The sequence below is a fragment of the Papaver somniferum genome, chromosome 3, assembly GCF_003573695.1.
Source record: "Papaver somniferum cultivar HN1 chromosome 3, ASM357369v1, whole genome shotgun sequence".
NCBI lineage: Eukaryota > Viridiplantae > Streptophyta > Magnoliopsida > Ranunculales > Papaveraceae > Papaver > Papaver somniferum.
In genome coordinates this window covers 58,655,456-58,674,637 of record NC_039360.1, presented here as the reverse complement: position 1 = coordinate 58,674,637, position 19,182 = coordinate 58,655,456, and the positions used below count along the sequence as shown (strand labels likewise).

The window sequence follows — 19,182 nt, the reverse complement described above, 5'->3', positions numbered from 1 at the left end:
TAACATCTTGGCAGAATGTTTGCCCTGTGTGGCAAGATAATATACTTCAGGAGTACAACAACTTACCCCCTCCCGCACCCAGCAGTCAACACCCTACGTACAGCAAAACAGCAGGCATGACTTGTTGGCCCTGTGTGGCTGTATCGGTCAAGTATCCCTTTACAAATATCACCAACCCACGCGCCCTCAAAGGCCAAAGCTAGAACGCAAATAAAAAGGGACAAAACTAAATAAATGGAAATGAAGAAAGAAACAAAATAAAAGAAACTCGGGATAAATCTCATCCACACGCACTTTGGGCATTTGAGCACCTTACAATGCAACAGGAATATCCACGAGAAAATTAAGCGAGAAATGTAGAAAAGAAAGGAAAAATAAAAAAAATCAATGATTCTTCTTACTATCTGAACCTCACGTCCTCCCACCTTCAATCTTTTCTTAGAAAATAGAAGTGAGAAGAGAAGTAGTTCTACCAATAAAAAATGGCTTTGGAAATTGCAAGTTTTCAGGTGAGCACCATATCTAGCGTCAGAGCTTCTCTTGCTCAACATCAAACTTCTTTCTTGGTTTCAAAAGATAAGCTTAGCTGCAGAGGATTGAAATCTAACACTAGTTACAGTACTTTATCTCTTTCAACTTCCTCTTCTCCCTTTTCACACTCTGGTGGTCATGCCAACTTCCGCAACCTTAATGTTGCCTGCAAAGCCAAAGCTGTTGATGAAGGTAATCTCTATCCCTCACTCTTGATTTAGTCACCTGTACGCTGACTGCATTGTAGTTTATCACAGTAGTTTCTGTCAGTAGATTTTGCTGTGACCATTCTCACATCCTTGGTATATATAACTGAATATGATGCAGTTACTGTGGTGAACGATACGACCTGGGAGGATCTGGTGATGAGTAACACTACAACCCCAGTTTTGGTCGAGTTTTGGGCACCATGGTGTGGACCTTGTAGAATGATTGCACCTGTAATTGATGAATTGGCCAAAGAATATGCAGGAAAGGTAGTCTGTTACAAGCTCAACACTGATGATAGCCCGGGAGTCGCTACGAAATTCGGAATCAGAAGTATTCCCACCGTGTTGTTCTTCAAAAATGGAGAGAAAAAAGATAGTGTCATTGGTGCAGTTCCAAAATCTACATTAACTGCATCCATAGAGAAATTCATATGATTCATTAAACAACAGCTAGCTACCGAAAACTGTTAAATCTCGTTATTATCTCCATGAATCTTATATCGTCTTTCAGAAGTAAATAGTTGTAATTAATTGAAGCAAGTTATTATATGATTTGTTTTTTCTTTTTGTTCCTTCTTGGTCTTGTCTGCATTTCTATTTCTTAATACCTGCATATCCAACTTATACAATATCCGCAAAATTGATTAAGGGTGCATTGCATATAAATGTTGTCATTCAAGATCGTCGTGCTCAATGATTCATATCGCAGGTAAGATGTAATCCATGAGTTTACAATGTAGCTTAGTGTCACTCATCCAATTTGCCTCTGAAATTTTCACTGTGGTTCTCTATGCGCAATTCTCAGAGTCAGAAGTGCTTCAGCCTTATAAGCTTGCACCACCAAGTGCAAATAGCAAAAATCTCTTCAGATTGGCAATGAAAGGCTTAGTATTTTCCCTCTTAACCATTATTGCATCCGACACTGCACAAGAGGTTCTACCGTGTTATTTAATTCACAAGATTAAGGTAATATGAACACAAGAGCTGTGCAAACTGATTCCTTTTCATTGCATAAAGGGGAAAATAACAAAATTGTCCAACAATGCACCTTACGAGCTTATTCGCTCGAACTAGCCTAACTCTCACTTTCTGCTATAGCAATGGTTCTTCCACAATCGAAGATTCCTGAACTTATTCATCTCTAGCCTATTTATAATGCTAGGATCATGCCAAAACCCGTGTGCCGCCAAGTGCTCATTTTTAGTTGCGCACGAGTTTTCTGTGTTTAGATCCAGAAATTTGCAAAACGCATAGTAACTCTTCAATTCATCTCTATGTAGGTAATTGAGCACTTAGATTTCCCGAACAATGCAATGAAATACAGTATGATTTAACATTATATACATAAACTCTTTCATGAAATAGTATTGACTTTTAGTACAAATAAAACATTCTGTAAATTTGTTTAGTCTACTACAGCAATGTGAACTGACGCAAATACTGCAAACTCTCTGGGATAATAAATTGATCAAAGAGAACTCATGCGTGGATCCAGCATTCCGAGCTCACCTTTTGTTACATTCTCTCGTAATCAAGCTTATCCGACTGCACATGAAGCGAAAATGGTCATTACAGCTTAAGAAACACTCAGTAGTACTTTAAACCGAAAGTCAATAAAATGTCATCAAAATGGTATTGCAGTTTTATAAGCACCTTGATGAGCATGTCTGTAGGAAGCCAAGCTGGTGCAGTTGGGATCCCAACCCAAGCAATCTGTAAGCCACACGGTTGTCAGTAACATAACGGAAAGCAGTGTTTTATGATTTCGGAAAATTCAGTCAGTTTTACTTTCTGCAATTCTATGCGGTCTGACAAAGTGCAATTGCCAATGAGGCTCAATTTCATAGCTTAAGCATTTCAGATTCTCTACTGTAAACCTTTTTGCGAATTCAGTACACTTCTAGCATATCTCCGAAAGAGCTCATCAATGTGAAAGATTCGGAAATCAAAATTGTAAAAAAGTACTATAACTTACAAGAGCATACTCTTCCGCGTCGAATAGTCGCAAGTCCAAAACCTAAGAGTATCATATAGAAAGATGAGCAACAAGCAGTTAATAGGTATCAACAAAGGAAAGGGAGCCAAATTCCGTGAGACAATTAGAGAACTTCCAAGGAAATACGCAAGTTACCTCGCCACGGTCTTCATAAATGTAATCTAAGCCTGTGTAATACGTTGGATGTCCAACTGACAAGTACTGCAGAAAGAAATATAAACAGTAGCTCAAAACAAGTTCAAAGAATTTAGTATAACTAAGGATCACAGACCTAATAGCATAGAGATATTTGAATTAAACTAAGTTACTAAGAACATATATTTCTTAATTTCTACTTCTAGTAATTCTGCAAACAGATTTGACATACTAGCTCATCAAATGAATTTCTCATGAAGGAAAATGTAGGATTAAAAATGTCAAATTCCATTGTAAAAGAACTGAAATTGAGACTTGAGAGAAAAAGGACTCACATTGATACTATTGAGATACTTTTCCTTGACAACCCTCACAATTTGACCTTTCTTCACTGCAAGTAGATAATTTATCCAATCAATTCACTAAACTTCTAATTAAGAGTTGATCAATTGATAAAAGAAAGTTAAGTAGAAGTTTTAAGGATGATTATTACTAGAATAAACAGGCTTCTTTGGTAATGGCTTAACCTTCGGCTTCTCAGTAGTAGTAGCAGAAGCAGTCTTTTGCTTGTCAGCCTCAGCAGAATCTGCTACTGCTCTAATAATCAATGACGATGACGATGATGATGATTTCCAATATGTTTCATTAATCATTCTCAGTTTGTTCTGATGATAAGGAAATGAAGAATTGAGACATGACAATGAATTCTGAGACAGAGTTACAGCAGCAGCAGATGAAGAAGAGAATGCCATCCCGATCCACCCAATTTCCTGTTCTTTTCTTCACATCCTCTGTTTTTCTCCCAGAGATAAGGAAAAGAATCAAAATCTCTCTCTCTTTCGTAGGGTTTTCATCACCCACTTTAAAATCACGTGAACAAAATCTCCATTTTTGGGTTTCATTTATAAGTCCCAGCCACTGAGGCAGACGGCACAAAATTTGGTTTGACAGAGAGAGATGGAAAGGGCAGATGAAACAGGAGAAAGAAGGAGTATCGGGGAATTAAGATCATCGGCGGCAGTGGCAGAAGCAGAAGAAGCAGGGCTAATCAGACGACGGAGAACAAGCAATCAGGCACCAGTAGAAGTATGGCCAACAATCGATGGACCTTTAGGATTAACTGAAGAAGAGTCGTTGAGTTATGCTCGTAATTTCTTCAAATTTGGATTTCTTTTGCTTCCATGGCTTTGGGCTGTTAATTGCTTCTATTTCTGGCCTGCTCTCACTACTTCATCCTTCCCTCGTCTTCGCCAGTGTAAGTCATTCTTACAATTCATTTTCATTAAAACTTTATTTGATTAGGGTTCATATTTTAGGTTTTTGTTGGGTAAATTGATATCTCGGGATCGGCGTTGCTTTAATTTTGATACATGTTATTAGGTGAAGATCCAATTTTATTACTGAAAGGAATGTGGATAAAGATGTTGAGTTGAAATGGATTAATGCTGATTTTGGAATAATTAACATATGAATCTATCAAATGTCACTTCATTTTCATGTCTTTATTGGTCTTTAGGATTATGATTACCTTATTTAAGATCGGGTGGGGAAATATTTAGAATCGATTTTTGTTACTGCACTGCAGGAACTCGCATAATTTGCTTCTGTTAAGCTTGGGGGATTTAGGTAGTTAGTGTTCTTGAGGGGAAGTAGGTACTTATAGAGAATAATTTCCTCAAATAGGATATGATTGGTGTCTGAGTCAGATCAGTAGGTACTTATAGAGAATAATTCATGATAAGAATGATGATCTTGAGGGGAAGTAATGTGGAAGGAATAAATAAGGGGATTTGGTTTTTATTACTTTTCGACGTACAAAAGCTAGACATGTAGGTTAATATAAACGTTTAAATGACTGTTAGAAATGAATCATAAATTAGACTTGATTACTGTGCTATAAAAATGAAGACATAAAATGGATTGGTGGTAGAAATGAATCATGGGATAAAGTAATAGTAGGTGTTTTTGTCAATCTGGATTCTGGTATGCAATTGAGGATGACCTTATTGCCCGGGGATCGTTTTCAAGGTTTTTTGTTTCAATACTGAAGTTTTAGGCTCTTTTGGTTTTCAAATGTTTCTGTGAAAGGTGTTTATTTCTGAATCATGAACAAATATTATTTGGTCAAGTTTGTGTATCTTCTTCAAGATGTTAAAAGAAATGAATACCTATCAGAGTATCAGTATAATTTCTGAAAGTCCCCTTAGTATTACTTTGTTGCCTCTAGCCTAATCACTTGCTTAAGCAAATTGTATCGCAGAGTACTAACTCATAATGTGATGAGAAACAGACTATGATTCTCTCCTATGTATCTTACTAGTCACCCACCAAAGGGGAATTAGTGATTTGTAATACAATGATCATAGCATGAATGACAAGGGTGGTTAGTGCAATATGCATTTGGGAAATAGAAGAGGTTAACTTCCCCCTTCATCCTGTTGGTTTCATTAGTCAAAATTCTGTCGCGCTGTACAATGTCATACTGTTGGACATTTCAACTTTATAGACTGACTCACCCGACCCCTCAAAAACATAGGGTATGGGACCATCTGCGCTCAATTGTTTTCACTCCTCTACATACAGTTAAGTAGCTTGCTCTTGGAATTATAGTGAGGGAATACCCGAAACATTTCTATGCTTTTGACTATCATTTCGGGGTGGCAGTGGCTTCCGCAGCCACTTCTCAGGGATACATGCATTAGGAAACACGGTTTGGGGGAGTTTCTTTATATAATAATAATCATTAAGCAGCTTTCCCCGAGCCCCATCTCTTCATTCAGCTTCGTCCGTACCGTTATCTAATGCTGTACCTTGTTCTGTTGACTCTTTTGCTTGCAGATGTATTCAGATCAGCAGTTGGATTTTCAATATTCACTGTGCTGCTTTCTTCCTGGGCTCTCACATTTGCGATTGGAGGAGAGCGTCTATTAGGCCCTGTGTGGGAAAGTCTTGTCATGTACAATGTTGCTGAGAAATATGGTCTCACGTCTTGGAGCTAGTCAATCACTTACAGCTTCCCAGTAACGATTCCGTCTTGCATGCTGAAACATCACTTTTCTGTGTATAGTAGTAGGTTTCTTTGAGAAAGGCAGTGACTTCCGTTTTTCTATTACCAGTATATGTCCGGGTGTCTATCTTTAGTCTGTTATTTTGGGTGTAGTAGGTGTTTAACCGATATGTGCAACTCTACCTCTATATATATAGAGTTGTCTTGATTCTTAATGATATAAGCTCCGATATGTGCAACTCTACCTCTATATATATATATAGAGTGTCTTGATTCTTAATGATATAAGCTTGGATATATTAACTCTTAATACAACTCTCTATCAGGGTATCAGATTATCTCATTTGAGATATTTCTTCGATCTTCCTTTTTTCTTCAACCTTATATAAATCTCAAGAACTGTTCTAGATCTGGTTCTTTCTTCATCTCTCTGGAAAAAAAAAATTAATTCTTTGCCAAAAGAAAAAAGTTTTTCCATTGCCGGGATTTGAACCCGGGTCGCCTGGGTGAAAGCCAGGTATCCTAACCGGGCTGGACTACAATGGAGGCACGCATAATAGTTACATGAAGCTATTCTTGTCTGATGATGATTTCTCTTGCCTGATGGGGTTTTCTCTGTTTTGGAGCTTGAAGTATTTGTGCGGACATTGACTGCCCGATTTAAATTTAAATACCGGATGCAGACCAAATTATTTTGAACACAATCGCTTAATACAGTGAATTCTAATGTCATAAAGTGTTCAAAAGTATACGACTAAATAGGATTGAAAGCAGTATGTTGTACTTACAAAACAAACGACATTCGATTACAACTAGATAGTATGACTATCAACCACTATATTACAAATAAGACTGCTCTGACCAAGTAAAAACAATAACAAGGGAGAACTTGTAAAAGATTACAAATACATGGCTAGTGAAACCTCACTACTTCCACGCGGAAGCAACAACCAAGGATTTGCTCTCCCACCCAAAATTAAGTGCACCCTGCTCTTGTTTTGTGTTAAACCTATCACAGTACTGCTTGAGACTTACTTTGATTGTAGAATCCACATGTGTACTCAATGGGCAAGACACAAAGCCTGCCATTTTCATCCTTGCCCTCCATTTTCCTGCCACTTCGTACCGCTCTATCCTCTCTTCACCTTCGCAAGCAATAATGTTAACTATATCTCTAGCTAGACACTGCTTTTCAACATTCATCCTGTCTGGGCTATTCCTCGCCAGTGTAGCATCAAGAGATTCAAAGACAGCCAAGTAGTAAGTGTAGGCCTCGACAAATCTTGGATAGAACGGAGCTGTGTTAGTATTGACATCTTGCTCGACTACAGTCACCAGCTTTGGACCCAAACCCTTAACCATGCGAAGCAGCTGGTCCCTCTGGTTTACTGTGGAAACACTCTCGTCTGGCATGTGATGAAGCTGGAAAGCGAAGTTCACAATCAAGGCTTCCTTGGGTTGGCAGCGTAACATACCTGGGGTAACTTCACTAGTCTTGGCAGCTAAAGGCAGAAACTCAAATGAGATTCCGACTGACTCAGCGAATTTTTCAAGTAGCTGCCCAATGATCTCCAGGCCACCAACTGTACGTTGAACTGATTCAGGGTCATCAACTCCAGTTAGCCTTATTCGTGGTGGCTTACCAGGACGAGATGCTAGAGTTTGTATCAGTTGCATATATTGGCTCCCCTGGTTTATATCAAAATCAATAATGTGGACACTGTCTTCATCCTTGACTGCTTCTTCAATCGCACCATTGGCAGCCATGAACCCAAACTTAAAACATGGGCAGACCTCAAAAAGGATTTGCATGGCTGATAGGCGATCAGAACTGGGAGGCACTTTGCATTTCAGCGCCCTATAAAGTGCTTGTCCAGATGTAGCCATACGTGCAGCAAGCCCTTCGACCATGTAGGCTGCAATTCTTTCGGAAGGATCCCCTTGGATTGACACCATTTGCCGAAGGTCAGATATAATTGCCGCCGCTTCTTTCATGTTGTGTTCTGAAATTGCAGCAGCACATTTGAGAAGTAGCTGCTTAGAAGTTATAGGACTACATAAACCCGGGCTGGGTGCAATATGCAATTCCTGTGTATCTTTATTGTTGCTGATGCTGCTAATGTTAGAGTCAGATGATGAGGATTCCTTAGGTGAAGTTGGGAGCACGATATTTGCAAAGGAGTCACCCCATTCACTATCAAAATCCATGCTTGGGTCAATACCAAAATCATCATCGTCACCATCAATGTCAACCAAGAGCTCTCTTTCCAATTCTTGAAGTTTCAACCTAACCACATCTTCATCATAATCAATCATTGCAAAGTCAGAGCTCTGTCCATCCAAGTACTCTACTGCCGGATAAGATTGGTAGGGATAAGAAGGCACGGTTGCAGATGATGAGTTAAAAGACTTCGATTCAGCAGCGGAAGTGCTAGAGGAAGACAGCAGCTTGTAGGAAGATAATTCATGTGGGTGTAATGTAGTTGCTGGAACCCTGGATGGAAGAAATCCAACCCGCGAGGCAGGAAAACTTTCTGATGGGGATTCGGAAAAGTAACGCTGGTCGTAATCTTCACTATAAAACTCAGGTCTGTATTTGAACTTTTGTTTATCTGAGCTGAATATTGGATTGGAAATACCAGAGTTTCCACTCTTAAGCACATATTCATATGTCGTGCCAGACTGATCAGCAGACCTAAATAAAGACATGGTATCTCCCTAACCCGATGTATTTCAGAAAAGATCTCTGTAGCATAAATAATCTGATTTACATGCCCATCAGCTGCCACACCTTTGCAACACCTAAAAACAATCCAACAAGATTCTACTTTCCTGAAAACTTCTTAAGAAGTGTCGCACAATTGTTGAGAAATCCTTTTAAGACGCTAGGTACCTAAGTGAAACAAAGTAAATATGGTTTAGAAAGCTTACCATGATTGCAGTGCTACAGCTAAATTTTGGTAAAGTTCTGTCACCAAGCACTAGACATGGAATTCATTTCATCAGCAATAGCAACTTCAAAGCTTTTGTTTAACAAATCCAAACATCACAATTCATATGGAACATTTTCTACTTTGACTAATGCAAATACAGTCCCGTCTGACGTACAAGTATGCTCTTGACTACTGAGACTTCATATGTAAAAAAAGAAGTGGAGAACCAACTGATTTTCCCAAGTTTATGGTTACAATCAAAGAAACTATGACCCCATTCACAGTCTCATAATTCCTATTCTCTTTTTAAGCCAGTTTCATCTTTCTTCCATGCTTCTAATACTCACACAGTGTTCAATGAGGGTTTTTGGATTGGTATTAGAATACAAGACAAGGTCTTATGTTGTACAACAATGCAAATTAACCCGAGGCAAAAGACTAAATAACATGTCTGTAACAACCATTTTTTACTGTTCTAAGAGAAAATACACATAAACAAATACCTCCTGTTGTTTACATTAGACATACGGTAAAGCCTGTCTTCCCATTTCCAGATTACTGGTATCCAGCCCCCAACTAAATAGCTGGATAAGTTGACCTTTGTCTCTTTGATAAGGAAACGGCTACTAGATTCAAAGATAGAATGCCTAAAATATTTTCAGGATCAGACCCTAATTCAACTCAAAGAAAGAATTTAAAGCAGATAAATACATAGTCTATCTGATCATTCACTTGCTGATACCTTCAAACTAGCGAAGGACACTACACGATGAAATGAATTCTTAAGAACGCCATAGAAATGAGAAAGTCTTGACTCTAAAGTAAGATTACAGGGTTGCACTACTATAGTTAGTGTGGTTATAGATGTAGTAGCATTTACCAAAGGTATACTGATAGAAGAGCATAACAAAAAATCTACAACACAGTACTAATAGACAGAGAATAATGCAGAAGCAAATTGAGATGACCTTTGGATGGTCAATCCATTTCTATGAAATACTTTTTAAGATAAGAGTGTCTACTTTATCTTTAAGACAGTTTCTTGCCATGTTCATGTATAGAAGAAAGCCATAACCTACGTTAAACCTCATACAAGGTACAGAGTGAGTTCTTCACACGAAATTTTGCCTGTAGACACAAATAAACACAATAAAATTGCACTTCAATAGCTATGGTTTTAAATTGATCATATTTACGCCAATAACACCTCCTTAGAACACAGTGAAAGCAGTGAAAAAACTACAGAATCTCCATGTCAAAATTCATGGAGAAGTGAAACGTAAAGAAATGACTGATTTGAATTTTCGCTATAAGGATGGCCTAGTGAAAAAGTTATGGCCTATTACTTCGAAAAATCCTATCTTTATCATTTGCTGTTGTTATAAAGAAACATTTAAAAGTGTTAAGAATGATCGCAGATGAAAAATATATATTAGACACTTTATTCATCTGTTAAGCAATATCAAGTGAAAATTAAATGAACGAAAAGTAGTCCGAAAAAAGAAAATCCTCAATTATGCACAAAAAGTGAAGAATCGAACTCATCAGCACAATTCCATAGAACAAAGTAAAAGTAACAAATTATTCTCCTTTATATTCTTCTGGATCAAAATCATGATTTTTAAGATTCTGGGCAAGCAACAAACTCAGTGATACAAGCAAATGAATCAAACCCTAACCAAATAACAGTGAACCTCAAACTTATGAAAGATTGAATTTACTCATAAAACTAAACAAAAGAGTACATGATCACCTGATATAGAAGGATTGATATGAAGAAAATTATGCAGAGACCAAATCTCTCAACTTCAATTACCTAAAAAGAAAAATGAGTCAAATTGAGGAAGGAGAACCCCTAGACTTTTGTAGTACGAATTAAAGGCAAATAAGAGAAATTTAGTCTTTCCTTTAGAGTAAACACTGAAATGATCATGGAATTTGATTGGTAAACAAGCAATACAAAATTCAATCTGAACCCTGAAAAAGAAAAAAGCAAGTGGAAATAGAAATACTTCTTCTTGGAGTGGACCCATCTACCCAACCCAACTCAAAGAATAATACTCCTACCAATGAATAGATTAAAAAAGAAATTCATAATCTAAAGGATTGAGAAACGACTTACACATAAATCTGGTACAGAGAAGCTTCTGAGCAATTTCGATATCCAACCTTCCCTTATTAGTTATTACATACTGCTTCTGGATACTATTTTACTTAGAAAAGGTTTCAACTTTTAATGTTGTACCGTGCATGCTTATTCATGAGGCTTGTTGTCTACCCCCAATTAGTTGTCTGACGTTATTAACAACATCATGCTATGTGTACAAGAGAACTAGTAAGTAAGCTATTTTGTATTCTGACCAACCAAACAATAAGCCGGTCAGGTCTAGAAGGTAAAGCCTACACTGTACCAAGGGAAAAGGTCAATGCTTTAATGGTCGCCTTCAAAGATGCTAGAAGAGAAGTAGACAAATGACAAATTTCTAGAAACCTTGTAGTAGAAAAGAAGCAGGCTCGCGCTTAATCATTTGGCACAACACAATTGAGCAAGCCAGACCGGACGCTCCTCTACTACTTGGTTCGTGAGGGTGGGTTGGGTGGCAGGGATTTTTTTCTTTCTTTCTTTGGGGACAAAATACAATCCACGGTCAAAGAAAAAAAAGAAATAGGAATTACTGGCTAGTCCAGGAATGAGGGAATCGGTTACTGGCTAGTCCACTCCCAGAATTGATTTATCCTCTGATCCAAAAACATGTTTTTGGACCAGAAACTTTATCCCCTAGTCCATCCACGTGCGGTTTACACAAGACCAGTTTTCAAATATTCCCAACATACCCTTCTGCAACTCAAAGTGACGAACATAAAACCAAGTCAGTTTCTTTCCACTTTTTTTCTTCTCAGATCGGTTTCTCTCACTCTGCGTTTTGGATAGAATCAATTTCTGGTACTGTTTTTCAATCATCTTCATCTGAGCTTCGAATTAGGTTCTTCTGAGTTTCGAATTAGGTCATCTGAGCTTCAAACCAAGGTATTTATCCTTTCAATCATCCTCTTCTGATGTTGTTCTAGAAATCTTGATGAATAATTAGGTTTTATTCTGATCCGATTTCTATCAGGATAATTGTATATGATGTACATTGTTATCTTTTTATGATTTCGTTTTATGATTTCTGTTTTATGATGATTTACAATGTCAATTCAGTTTCGAAGTAATTTCCGTTCGTTTTTTAAGTAATTTTCGTGATTTTTGTGTGTTTCAATTAGGTATTTGAGCTTCGAATTAGGTTTATCTCAGATTCGAACAAGGTATGATTTCTTTTTATGATTTCTGTTCTGTTTTTTGTAATATGATTTTTTGTATTTTCTACGTTTTTTGCTGATGTTCTGTTTAGTTTTCATCAGAGAGATCGTGTAGTATGTATTACCAATACGTACTGCATATAGCGTGCTCTATTTTCATTCTGCAGTAGATGCCAATACATATGAATATGAGTCAGTACATGCCAATATGTACTGCATATAACATGCTCTCTTTTCATCCTACAGTAGATGCTAATACATATCAATATGAGTCAGTATATGTCAATACGTACTGCATATAACATGCTCTTTTTCATCCTACAGTAGATGCCAATACATATCAATATGAGTCAGTACATGTCAATACGTCCTGCATATAGCATGCTCTCTTTTCATCCTGCAGTAGATGCCAATACATATCAATATAAGTCAGTACATGTCAATACGTACTGCTTATAGCATGTCAATACAAAGACTCTTTTTGTTTCATCTCAGTACATGTCATTTTTTACAGGGTTAACATGTCTGACGTTGCTCCCAAACCAGACTTATCCATCTATTCTCATGTATACCATAAGCAATATCATTTTGCATATGAGGTTACATCGTTTTCAACTTTAGAGGATTTGAAATTTTGCATCTGTAATATGTGGAGCTGGTTGACTCCATCGACTATTCTGGTTAACTATTTCCAGAATCAAGCGATAGTTCATATTCTTGCCGATGTAACACTCCAGGGCATCTCTGCATTACATTCTTCAAAGCAATCAGCTTTCTTTGATTTGCACGTGGATGTAATTTCAAATGGCGCATCTAGGCGTATGGAAGTTGACAGTAATGCAGACTTAGTTGTCAGTGCAAAGAATAGTTATTTGAAAGAAGGTAAAGAAGCCCCAAGAGTGTTTTTTTTAGATGGTTGGGATAAGATTTTTGATGATACAGATCAATTATTCTATGGTGGTGTTGATGCCGTATAGCATGCCAAAAATACTGCATGAGAACTGGAAATGAGGTAATTAAGAAGAAGAATGACCTTGAGAGATTCACCGCCGTATGTAGTGTGAAAGGTTGTTCATGGAAGCTTCACGCAACTGCCATTGGTAGTTCTATTGATATTTTTAAGATAAAGGAATATGTGGGAAGGCACACCTGTGGCGGTGGTCAGGCACAACCCTTGCATAACACCAGCAGAGATCATAGATTATCTTAAAGTTGGTGGTGGCATCGAAATCCAGTATCACCACGCATATCATGCAATTGAGTTGTCGCATAAACAGATTTTTGGTAATGATGTGAAGTCGTACACTGATCTTACTTGGTGGATGAATGATGTTAGGGAAACAAACCCTGGGTCATTTATTGATTTCGATATCAATGATGCTACAAAAAGATTCAATAGAATTTTTGTTTGCTTTGGATCTTGTATAGAGGGATATAAACTATGTCGTCCCATGATTTTCTGTGACTGCACATTTCTCACTTGAACTTTTAAAGGAGGTCTCATGGCAGCAACATGTCTTAATGGCAATCAAGGTAACTGGTTCTTTTTTTTTTGATATGTAGTGTCTGGTAGTTAGATCACTCATATTGGCCTTACTTCACTATCTGACAATGAGTATTGACCATACTACATACTACATATTGACTTTACTGAGTATGAGATAAACCATACTGAATGTGAAAATGTAGTGTCAATCAGTTGCTTAACATGTTATTATGTAGTGTCAGGTTTTCACATATCAACAAAGAGGTAAACCATACTGCATGTCAATATGTAGTGTCAATATTAGTTGCTTAACATAACTAGTAATTCCTTTTTGCAGGATTTTATCCGCTTGCGTTTGCTTTAGTACCCGGTGAAGACAATATCAGCTGGGAATGGTTTTTCAAGAAACTGAAGGAGGCTTTGAATGATGATCCCCAATCACTTTTATGACTGACCGAGGTGAAGGGTTGGTTAAATATATTCCCAAAGAGTTCCCTGATTCTCATCAAAGATATTGTTACTTCCATTTGGACAAAAACTTACCTATCGCAAAGTCTGACGAAAAGTATAAGGAAGTGACTGATGCTTTCCGAAAGGCGACATATGCTCTTTCTCCTGCAACATACGAGGAAGGTCTTCAAGAAATGGTTAATTTGGGAAGGCCTTGGGTTGCTGACTACTGCCGCAACATTCCAAAAGAAAAGTGGTCCAGTGCTTTCTTCAAGGGCTGTAGTTATGGTTACACTTCATCTAGCGTTGCTGAATCGTTCAATAGCTGAATTAACAAAGAGAAGAAATTACCTGCGTGTGCGTTCGTTGACTCGATCAGGTTTGTATGAGTTTCCTTAGTCACAGTACAAGCTTATATTAGTTTTCTTTTTGTAACAGTATTAGCGTATATGTTCTGTTAATCTACGTATATTTTTAGTATAATAGACTTGCTATTCCCTTGTCGTGTAGGATACGTATGATGGAAAGGATGTCAGAACGTCGTGAAGAGAGTCTCTTGATGGACCCAGAACTGCTAACCCCTACGTATCAAGCCTTGCTTGAACTACACATCCAAATTGGCCGTCCCTGGAAAGTTAGCCAGTCATATGCTAATCGTTATGAAGTGCATTCTCCAAGGTTAGCGTTTACCCCTAATCTCTATCATCTGAATGTTATTTACTTTCTTTTTTTTTAAGTACCATGTTTCTGTGAGAACATATTAATATGTACTGTGTATATTAGGTGTACTGAAAAATAACACATGAATATGTACTGTGCAGATCTCATATGGTAGATCTAGAGAGAAAAACTTGTACTTGCCAACGATGGCGCGTTTATGGTTTTCCATGCTCGCACGCTACTGCAGATATTACTAGATCTGGAGGAAGGATTCTTGATTACGTTGAAGATTATTTCAAAGTTACCACTTTTCGTAAGCTATATTCAATAGCTATTAGACCCGTTCCTAACCACGACATGTATGTGTCTTTAATCAGTACATTTTCATATTTTGGATAACAATATGTAATGGTAGATACCACTTACACATGTAATAGCAATTGAAACTGTCAACATAAACCTACTTACATATGGATGTTACATACTGATATGTAATTGTAGATACCACTACATTTTTTGATATTTGTTTTTTCAGGAACAATATACCGTGTACATATTCATATGTAGTTGTGGTTCATTCCATTTATATGATACTGTTTTTTTCTCACAGGCCCGATGAGTATCACGTAGACGATATCGTTCTCCCAGCAGAAGTAATTAGGGCTCCACCAGGCAGGAAAAACGGAAAACGTATTAAGTCTGCATATGAGACTAGTAGAAAATCTGTCAAGTGTTCAAACTGTAATTTGAAGACTCATCACAACAAGGCAACATGCAATCTTATCCGACAATATGAACTTTCTGAAGAATGATTTTGTGTCAGGTATGTATTTCAGTTAGATACATATTAATGTCTTAATTAAGTAAGTATGATACAATACAATGTACTTTTAAGCAAGTAGTGTTCTGATTTCTCTTTTTCTTTTATCACAGGCTTGAACGTGCAGCAGAATGTGATATCGATGATGTTGCCAGATTCCTTTTCCACAATTCTTTCCTCTAGCCCTTGTTCTATTCTACCGTTTTTCTTTTTGATTTTGTCAGTACCAACTGAATTTGGTTAATAAGTATTTCATTTACAGTACATACATTACAAGTGTACTCAAAATACTGTTTTTGTTGTTTCTTAGAACATCTTTTGGTTTTTGAAACATTATAAGTCTATCAAAATGTAGTTATTGTAGTTATTTTCAAAAAAATGAAATATGTTGTTAAGTCTATCAAAATGTCAGTATCTATCACCAGTAGTGAAGTATTTACATACTGAAATTACATGTAAGTATTGTAGTGTTAGTATCTACCACTACATACTGATATGTAGTGGTTGTAGTGTAACCATACTAGATGTATGTAACAAGAAAACAATCAAATATGTATTGGTTTGTGGTTTAACCATCTTCCACTAAGATTATTTAGAACACATCGTAATTACAATTCCACAAAAACTTTTGTGGTTTCAATCAGGTTAGCACATATTAAAGAAAACAATCAGTACTTACTGATATGTAGTGGTTAGTTTAATTATGATATGTTCATGCTGATTCACCATTTTAGTAATTGTGATTAGTTTTAAACTTTTTGTGGTTTTCCAGCTGATTCACCATCTTCACGGGGGTCGAGGGGGCAGCACCCCCTCGTATCAACAACACAAAATCATGTTTAAGTAACACAATTGAAATATCACTACATTAAAGTTAAACCCAAATTCAAATTAAAAATCACTATATATTAGATATACAAAAAGAAAACATGTTTGGAAAAGCTATATGTTTTTGAACATTCTTGAACTCATGAAATGAAATGTAACCAAGAATAAAAAGAAAAGAAAATAGGTAAATAGTGATATGTACTGTCAGATTACTTTTAACAAGTAAGACTATTTTTGTGTTATCTTCCAACTGATTTCTGGTGGAGATGCTTTCAGCAATTTGCATGCTAACGGGACCCTTTTGTTACGAATCTTCGCTTGCACTTCTTCATCATCTCCCAAAGGCACTCCCACATATTTGCTTTTTGACTTCATCTTCGTAAAATGCATCACAAACAGTAGACAGTCTGGCGATCCCCCTTGTTGAGGTGCTTCACATTCATTCACTATTACATTCTTCATTGTTACTTTGTTCTTCTCCAGCAAGTATACGTTGATAGGTACGTACATGTAATCTGCCATTTTGCAGGCGCGTGGATAACAAATACCTCCCCATTCAGTCTTAGAAGAATTGTAGTGGTTGAACACCATTTTTTCGCAGTCATACTCAAGTAGCGTCCAATGAAGATTGTGGTGGCACATTGGTACAAGAATCTTCTTGATACTTTCATCCATCGCCAATATTGGTTTGTAAACAGAATCATGTGCTGCTCCTTTGAGGTTATCCGGGAACTCGACATTGTACTGAAAACATGGATGTACTTAAAATAGTTTATATCTAATTTTGTTTTATGCAATATCGATATATAGTGTACCTACCCCTACATACTTTTTTAATTTTTGAATATGTGTTGTAGTAAATATGCAGTGTAAGATAACAACTTACCCAAGCGGACGGATCCAGATGCAACACAGGCAAGTATTTCCTGTATACTTCGTGCATCGGTTGCTCATTCTGAAATTTGGTGTTAAGCTTGTATTGTGCGTAGTTGAGAAGATCTTGTTCTAATAAATCGTTCTGCACCAAGTCATCAACTGTAGTTCCACTTACACAAAGACTACCTTCTCCCACTCTCCAAGCAATTGAGCTAGAAAATAAACGACGTAAAGGTTAGTATTCTTTGTGTAACAGTACATACTGATATGTCTTTCTCAGTATTTTTTATACAAATATGTATGTATATCAAAAATACATACACAAACTAATAGTACATATCAATATAAAAGTGTCAATTGAGAACTCACCTAAGATTTTTTGCATTATTGATGTATGTGGAAAGAGTACTCTTTTGTTCATCGTCCATGTCATTATAGAATGGTGATTTAGTCAGTTTTCGGAAATACTTGTGCAATTTAAGCTTTCTCTTTTTGTTTAGTGATATTGCTTCTGCTGCTGCAGCTTTCGGTCCTTTATATGATGGTGAGAACTTACTTCCACTATCATATATATCATCTACCTTCTTTGCAGGATGGGAACGAGTAACAGGTCTGGTGAGTGTTGTTACCTGCTGCTTTTCGGGCTTTGAAGCGCGCTTTTTGTTCACTTTTATAATTTTTTGTTTCTGGCTTGGGCTAAACTGTTCCTGCATTTTTAATCAACATAAAAAAATATGTAAATATCTATATTGCATAAAACATAGTTACATCACCTAATCATTTTTGAAAGCATGTAGTGGTATATGATTGTATAGTATAGTGATTTCTAGTGCTACCATACTGATATACATATCAGTATGTAGTGATTTGTAGTGTAATATTAACTACACAAAATGAGATTTTTAGTACATATCATTCACCTGTGATGGAACCTCCAAAACATCTTGCGAGGGGACATCCAGAACATCTTGTGATGAAACATCCAAAGGATCTTGTGATGCAACCTCCAAATGACTTTTTGAACTGGTATGTATTCTTGTTGCTTACTTGTAACTTCACCTGCATCTTTCGGTTCAATGGGTTCTTGTTGTTCAGTTGTTTCTTATGGAATTTGTAAAGGACGCAAATCTCTTCCAAACAGATTATCAAATTGTTCTCGTAAGTTAATACCAAAAAGACCATCGTTGTTATCTGGAAGGAGGTATGCAAACTCTTCGACGTAAACACCAATGCCAGAGTTTTCCATTTCTATAAAATCTGGCATAGACAGCTTTTCAATGTGTTCCAAACTCGACATCATAGTAAAGAAAGGTACATCCAGCAAATGAAACTCTTCCGCCGCCAATCCGGCGTTATACTCTGGAAATTTCTGCGAATTAACTACAACTGAAGACTTCGTTTCTAGCATAGTTGTAAGCAACTCCTTTGCTGCTTCCTGCCTAACTTCAAGTTGATCAACCTGCAAAAATCAATTGAAACTGTCAACAAAAACCTACTTAGCTTGAGTTTTTGCTATGTCTACCACCACAAAAATGTACTGTTACATATAAATATGTTCCACTACAAGAATGTACTGTTACATATCAATATATAATGGTAGATACCACTACATATTGATAAGTAACAGATACATATTGATATGTAACAGATAGATAGTGGTATACAAGAATGTACTGTTACATATCAATATGTAATGGTAGATACCACTACATATTCATATGTAACAGATAGATATTGATATGCTACTTATACTACGTACTGATATGCTACTTACCTGTGTGTTTTCTTTTCCCTTTTTATCTTGTATCTCTTTGACTTTTGGCTCCAAATTAGATTTAGCCCAATTTTTAACCTCAGAACGCGGAACTTCAACATCATGGAACTTCAATACTGAAGTTGTTGACAATTCAACCTCAGAGGTGGCATTAGCATGAGTTTGATCTTTCGGTGT

General features: G+C 36.9%; 4 protein-coding genes and 1 non-coding gene across 13 annotated transcripts; 2 read left to right on the top strand and 3 right to left on the bottom strand.

Moving 5' to 3' along the window:
* The first annotated feature begins 373 nt into the window (after positions 1-373).
* On the top strand, positions 374-1,312 carry LOC113356244 (thioredoxin-like). The gene is made up of 2 exons (XM_026599327.1): positions 374-723; positions 859-1,312. Exons 1-2 carry the CDS (start codon positions 483-485, stop codon positions 1,173-1,175), a joined length of 558 nt encoding a protein of 185 aa, XP_026455112.1. The 5' UTR covers positions 374-482; the 3' UTR covers positions 1,176-1,312.
* Positions 1,313-2,017: 705 nt separating this feature from the next.
* Positions 2,018-3,673, bottom strand: LOC113361291 (NAD(P)H-quinone oxidoreductase subunit O, chloroplastic-like). Its single transcript, XM_026604585.1, has 6 exons — positions 3,365-3,673; positions 3,207-3,262; positions 2,872-2,937; positions 2,716-2,757; positions 2,394-2,453; positions 2,018-2,285 (listed from the first exon to the last, which is right to left on the bottom strand). The coding sequence occupies exons 1-6, from the start codon at positions 3,621-3,623 to the stop codon at positions 2,256-2,258; spliced, it is 513 nt and encodes a 170-aa protein (XP_026460370.1). The 5' UTR covers positions 3,624-3,673; the 3' UTR covers positions 2,018-2,255.
* Positions 3,674-3,799: 126 nt separating this feature from the next.
* Positions 3,800-6,188, top strand: LOC113356243 (probable gamma-secretase subunit PEN-2). The gene is made up of 2 exons (XM_026599326.1): positions 3,800-4,126; positions 5,710-6,188. The coding sequence occupies exons 1-2, from the start codon at positions 3,829-3,831 to the stop codon at positions 5,868-5,870; spliced, it is 459 nt and encodes a 152-aa protein (XP_026455111.1). The 5' UTR covers positions 3,800-3,828; the 3' UTR covers positions 5,871-6,188.
* A 162-nt stretch (positions 6,189-6,350) lies between these two features.
* Positions 6,351-6,424, bottom strand: TRNAE-UUC. The gene has a single exon. It is a non-coding gene; the product is annotated as a tRNA-Glu (tRNA).
* Positions 6,425-6,602: 178 nt separating this feature from the next.
* LOC113356242 (scarecrow-like protein 1) lies at positions 6,603-11,082 on the bottom strand. Of its 9 annotated transcripts, XM_026599320.1 has the most exons (5): positions 10,934-11,082; positions 10,565-10,627; positions 9,891-9,939; positions 9,315-9,458; positions 6,603-8,771 (listed from the first exon to the last, which is right to left on the bottom strand). In XM_026599320.1, the coding sequence occupies exon 5, from the start codon at positions 8,585-8,587 to the stop codon at positions 6,806-6,808; it is 1,782 nt and encodes a 593-aa protein (XP_026455105.1). In that variant the 5' UTR covers positions 8,588-8,771; positions 9,315-9,458; positions 9,891-9,939; positions 10,565-10,627; positions 10,934-11,082; the 3' UTR covers positions 6,603-6,805. The 9 variants fall into 9 exon arrangements, with proteins under 9 accessions (XP_026455105.1, XP_026455109.1, XP_026455106.1 ...); XM_026599324.1 differs by lacking the exon at positions 9,315-9,458; XM_026599321.1 differs by lacking the exon at positions 9,891-9,939.
* Between the last annotated feature and the right edge of the window lie 8,100 nt (positions 11,083-19,182).

Bases quoted from the DNA above. Each gene is read 5' to 3' on its own strand.
- LOC113356244 (XM_026599327.1), top strand. From the start codon at position 483: ATGGCTTTGGAAATTGCAAGTTTTCAGGTGAGCACCATATCTAGCGTC. The intron at 724-858 runs GTAATCTCTATC...AATATGATGCAG, and splicing joins AGCCAAAGCTGTTGATGAAG to TTACTGTGGTGAACGATACG.
- LOC113361291 (XM_026604585.1), bottom strand. From the start codon at position 3,623: ATGGCATTCTCTTCTTCATCTGCTGCTGCTGTAACTCTGTCTCAGAAT. The intron at 2,758-2,871 runs GTAACTTGCGTA...TGATACTCTTAG, and splicing joins TTTATGAAGACCGTGGCGAG to GTTTTGGACTTGCGACTATT. The intron at 2,454-2,715 runs GTAAGTTATAGT...TGTGGCTTACAG, and splicing joins ACGCGGAAGAGTATGCTCTT to ATTGCTTGGGTTGGGATCCC.
- LOC113356243 (XM_026599326.1), top strand. From the start codon at position 3,829: ATGGAAAGGGCAGATGAAACAGGAGAAAGAAGGAGTATCGGGGAATTA. The intron at 4,127-5,709 runs GTAAGTCATTCT...TTTTGCTTGCAG, and splicing joins CTTCCCTCGTCTTCGCCAGT to ATGTATTCAGATCAGCAGTT.
- LOC113356242 (XM_026599320.1), bottom strand. From the start codon at position 8,587: ATGTCTTTATTTAGGTCTGCTGATCAGTCTGGCACGACATATGAATAT.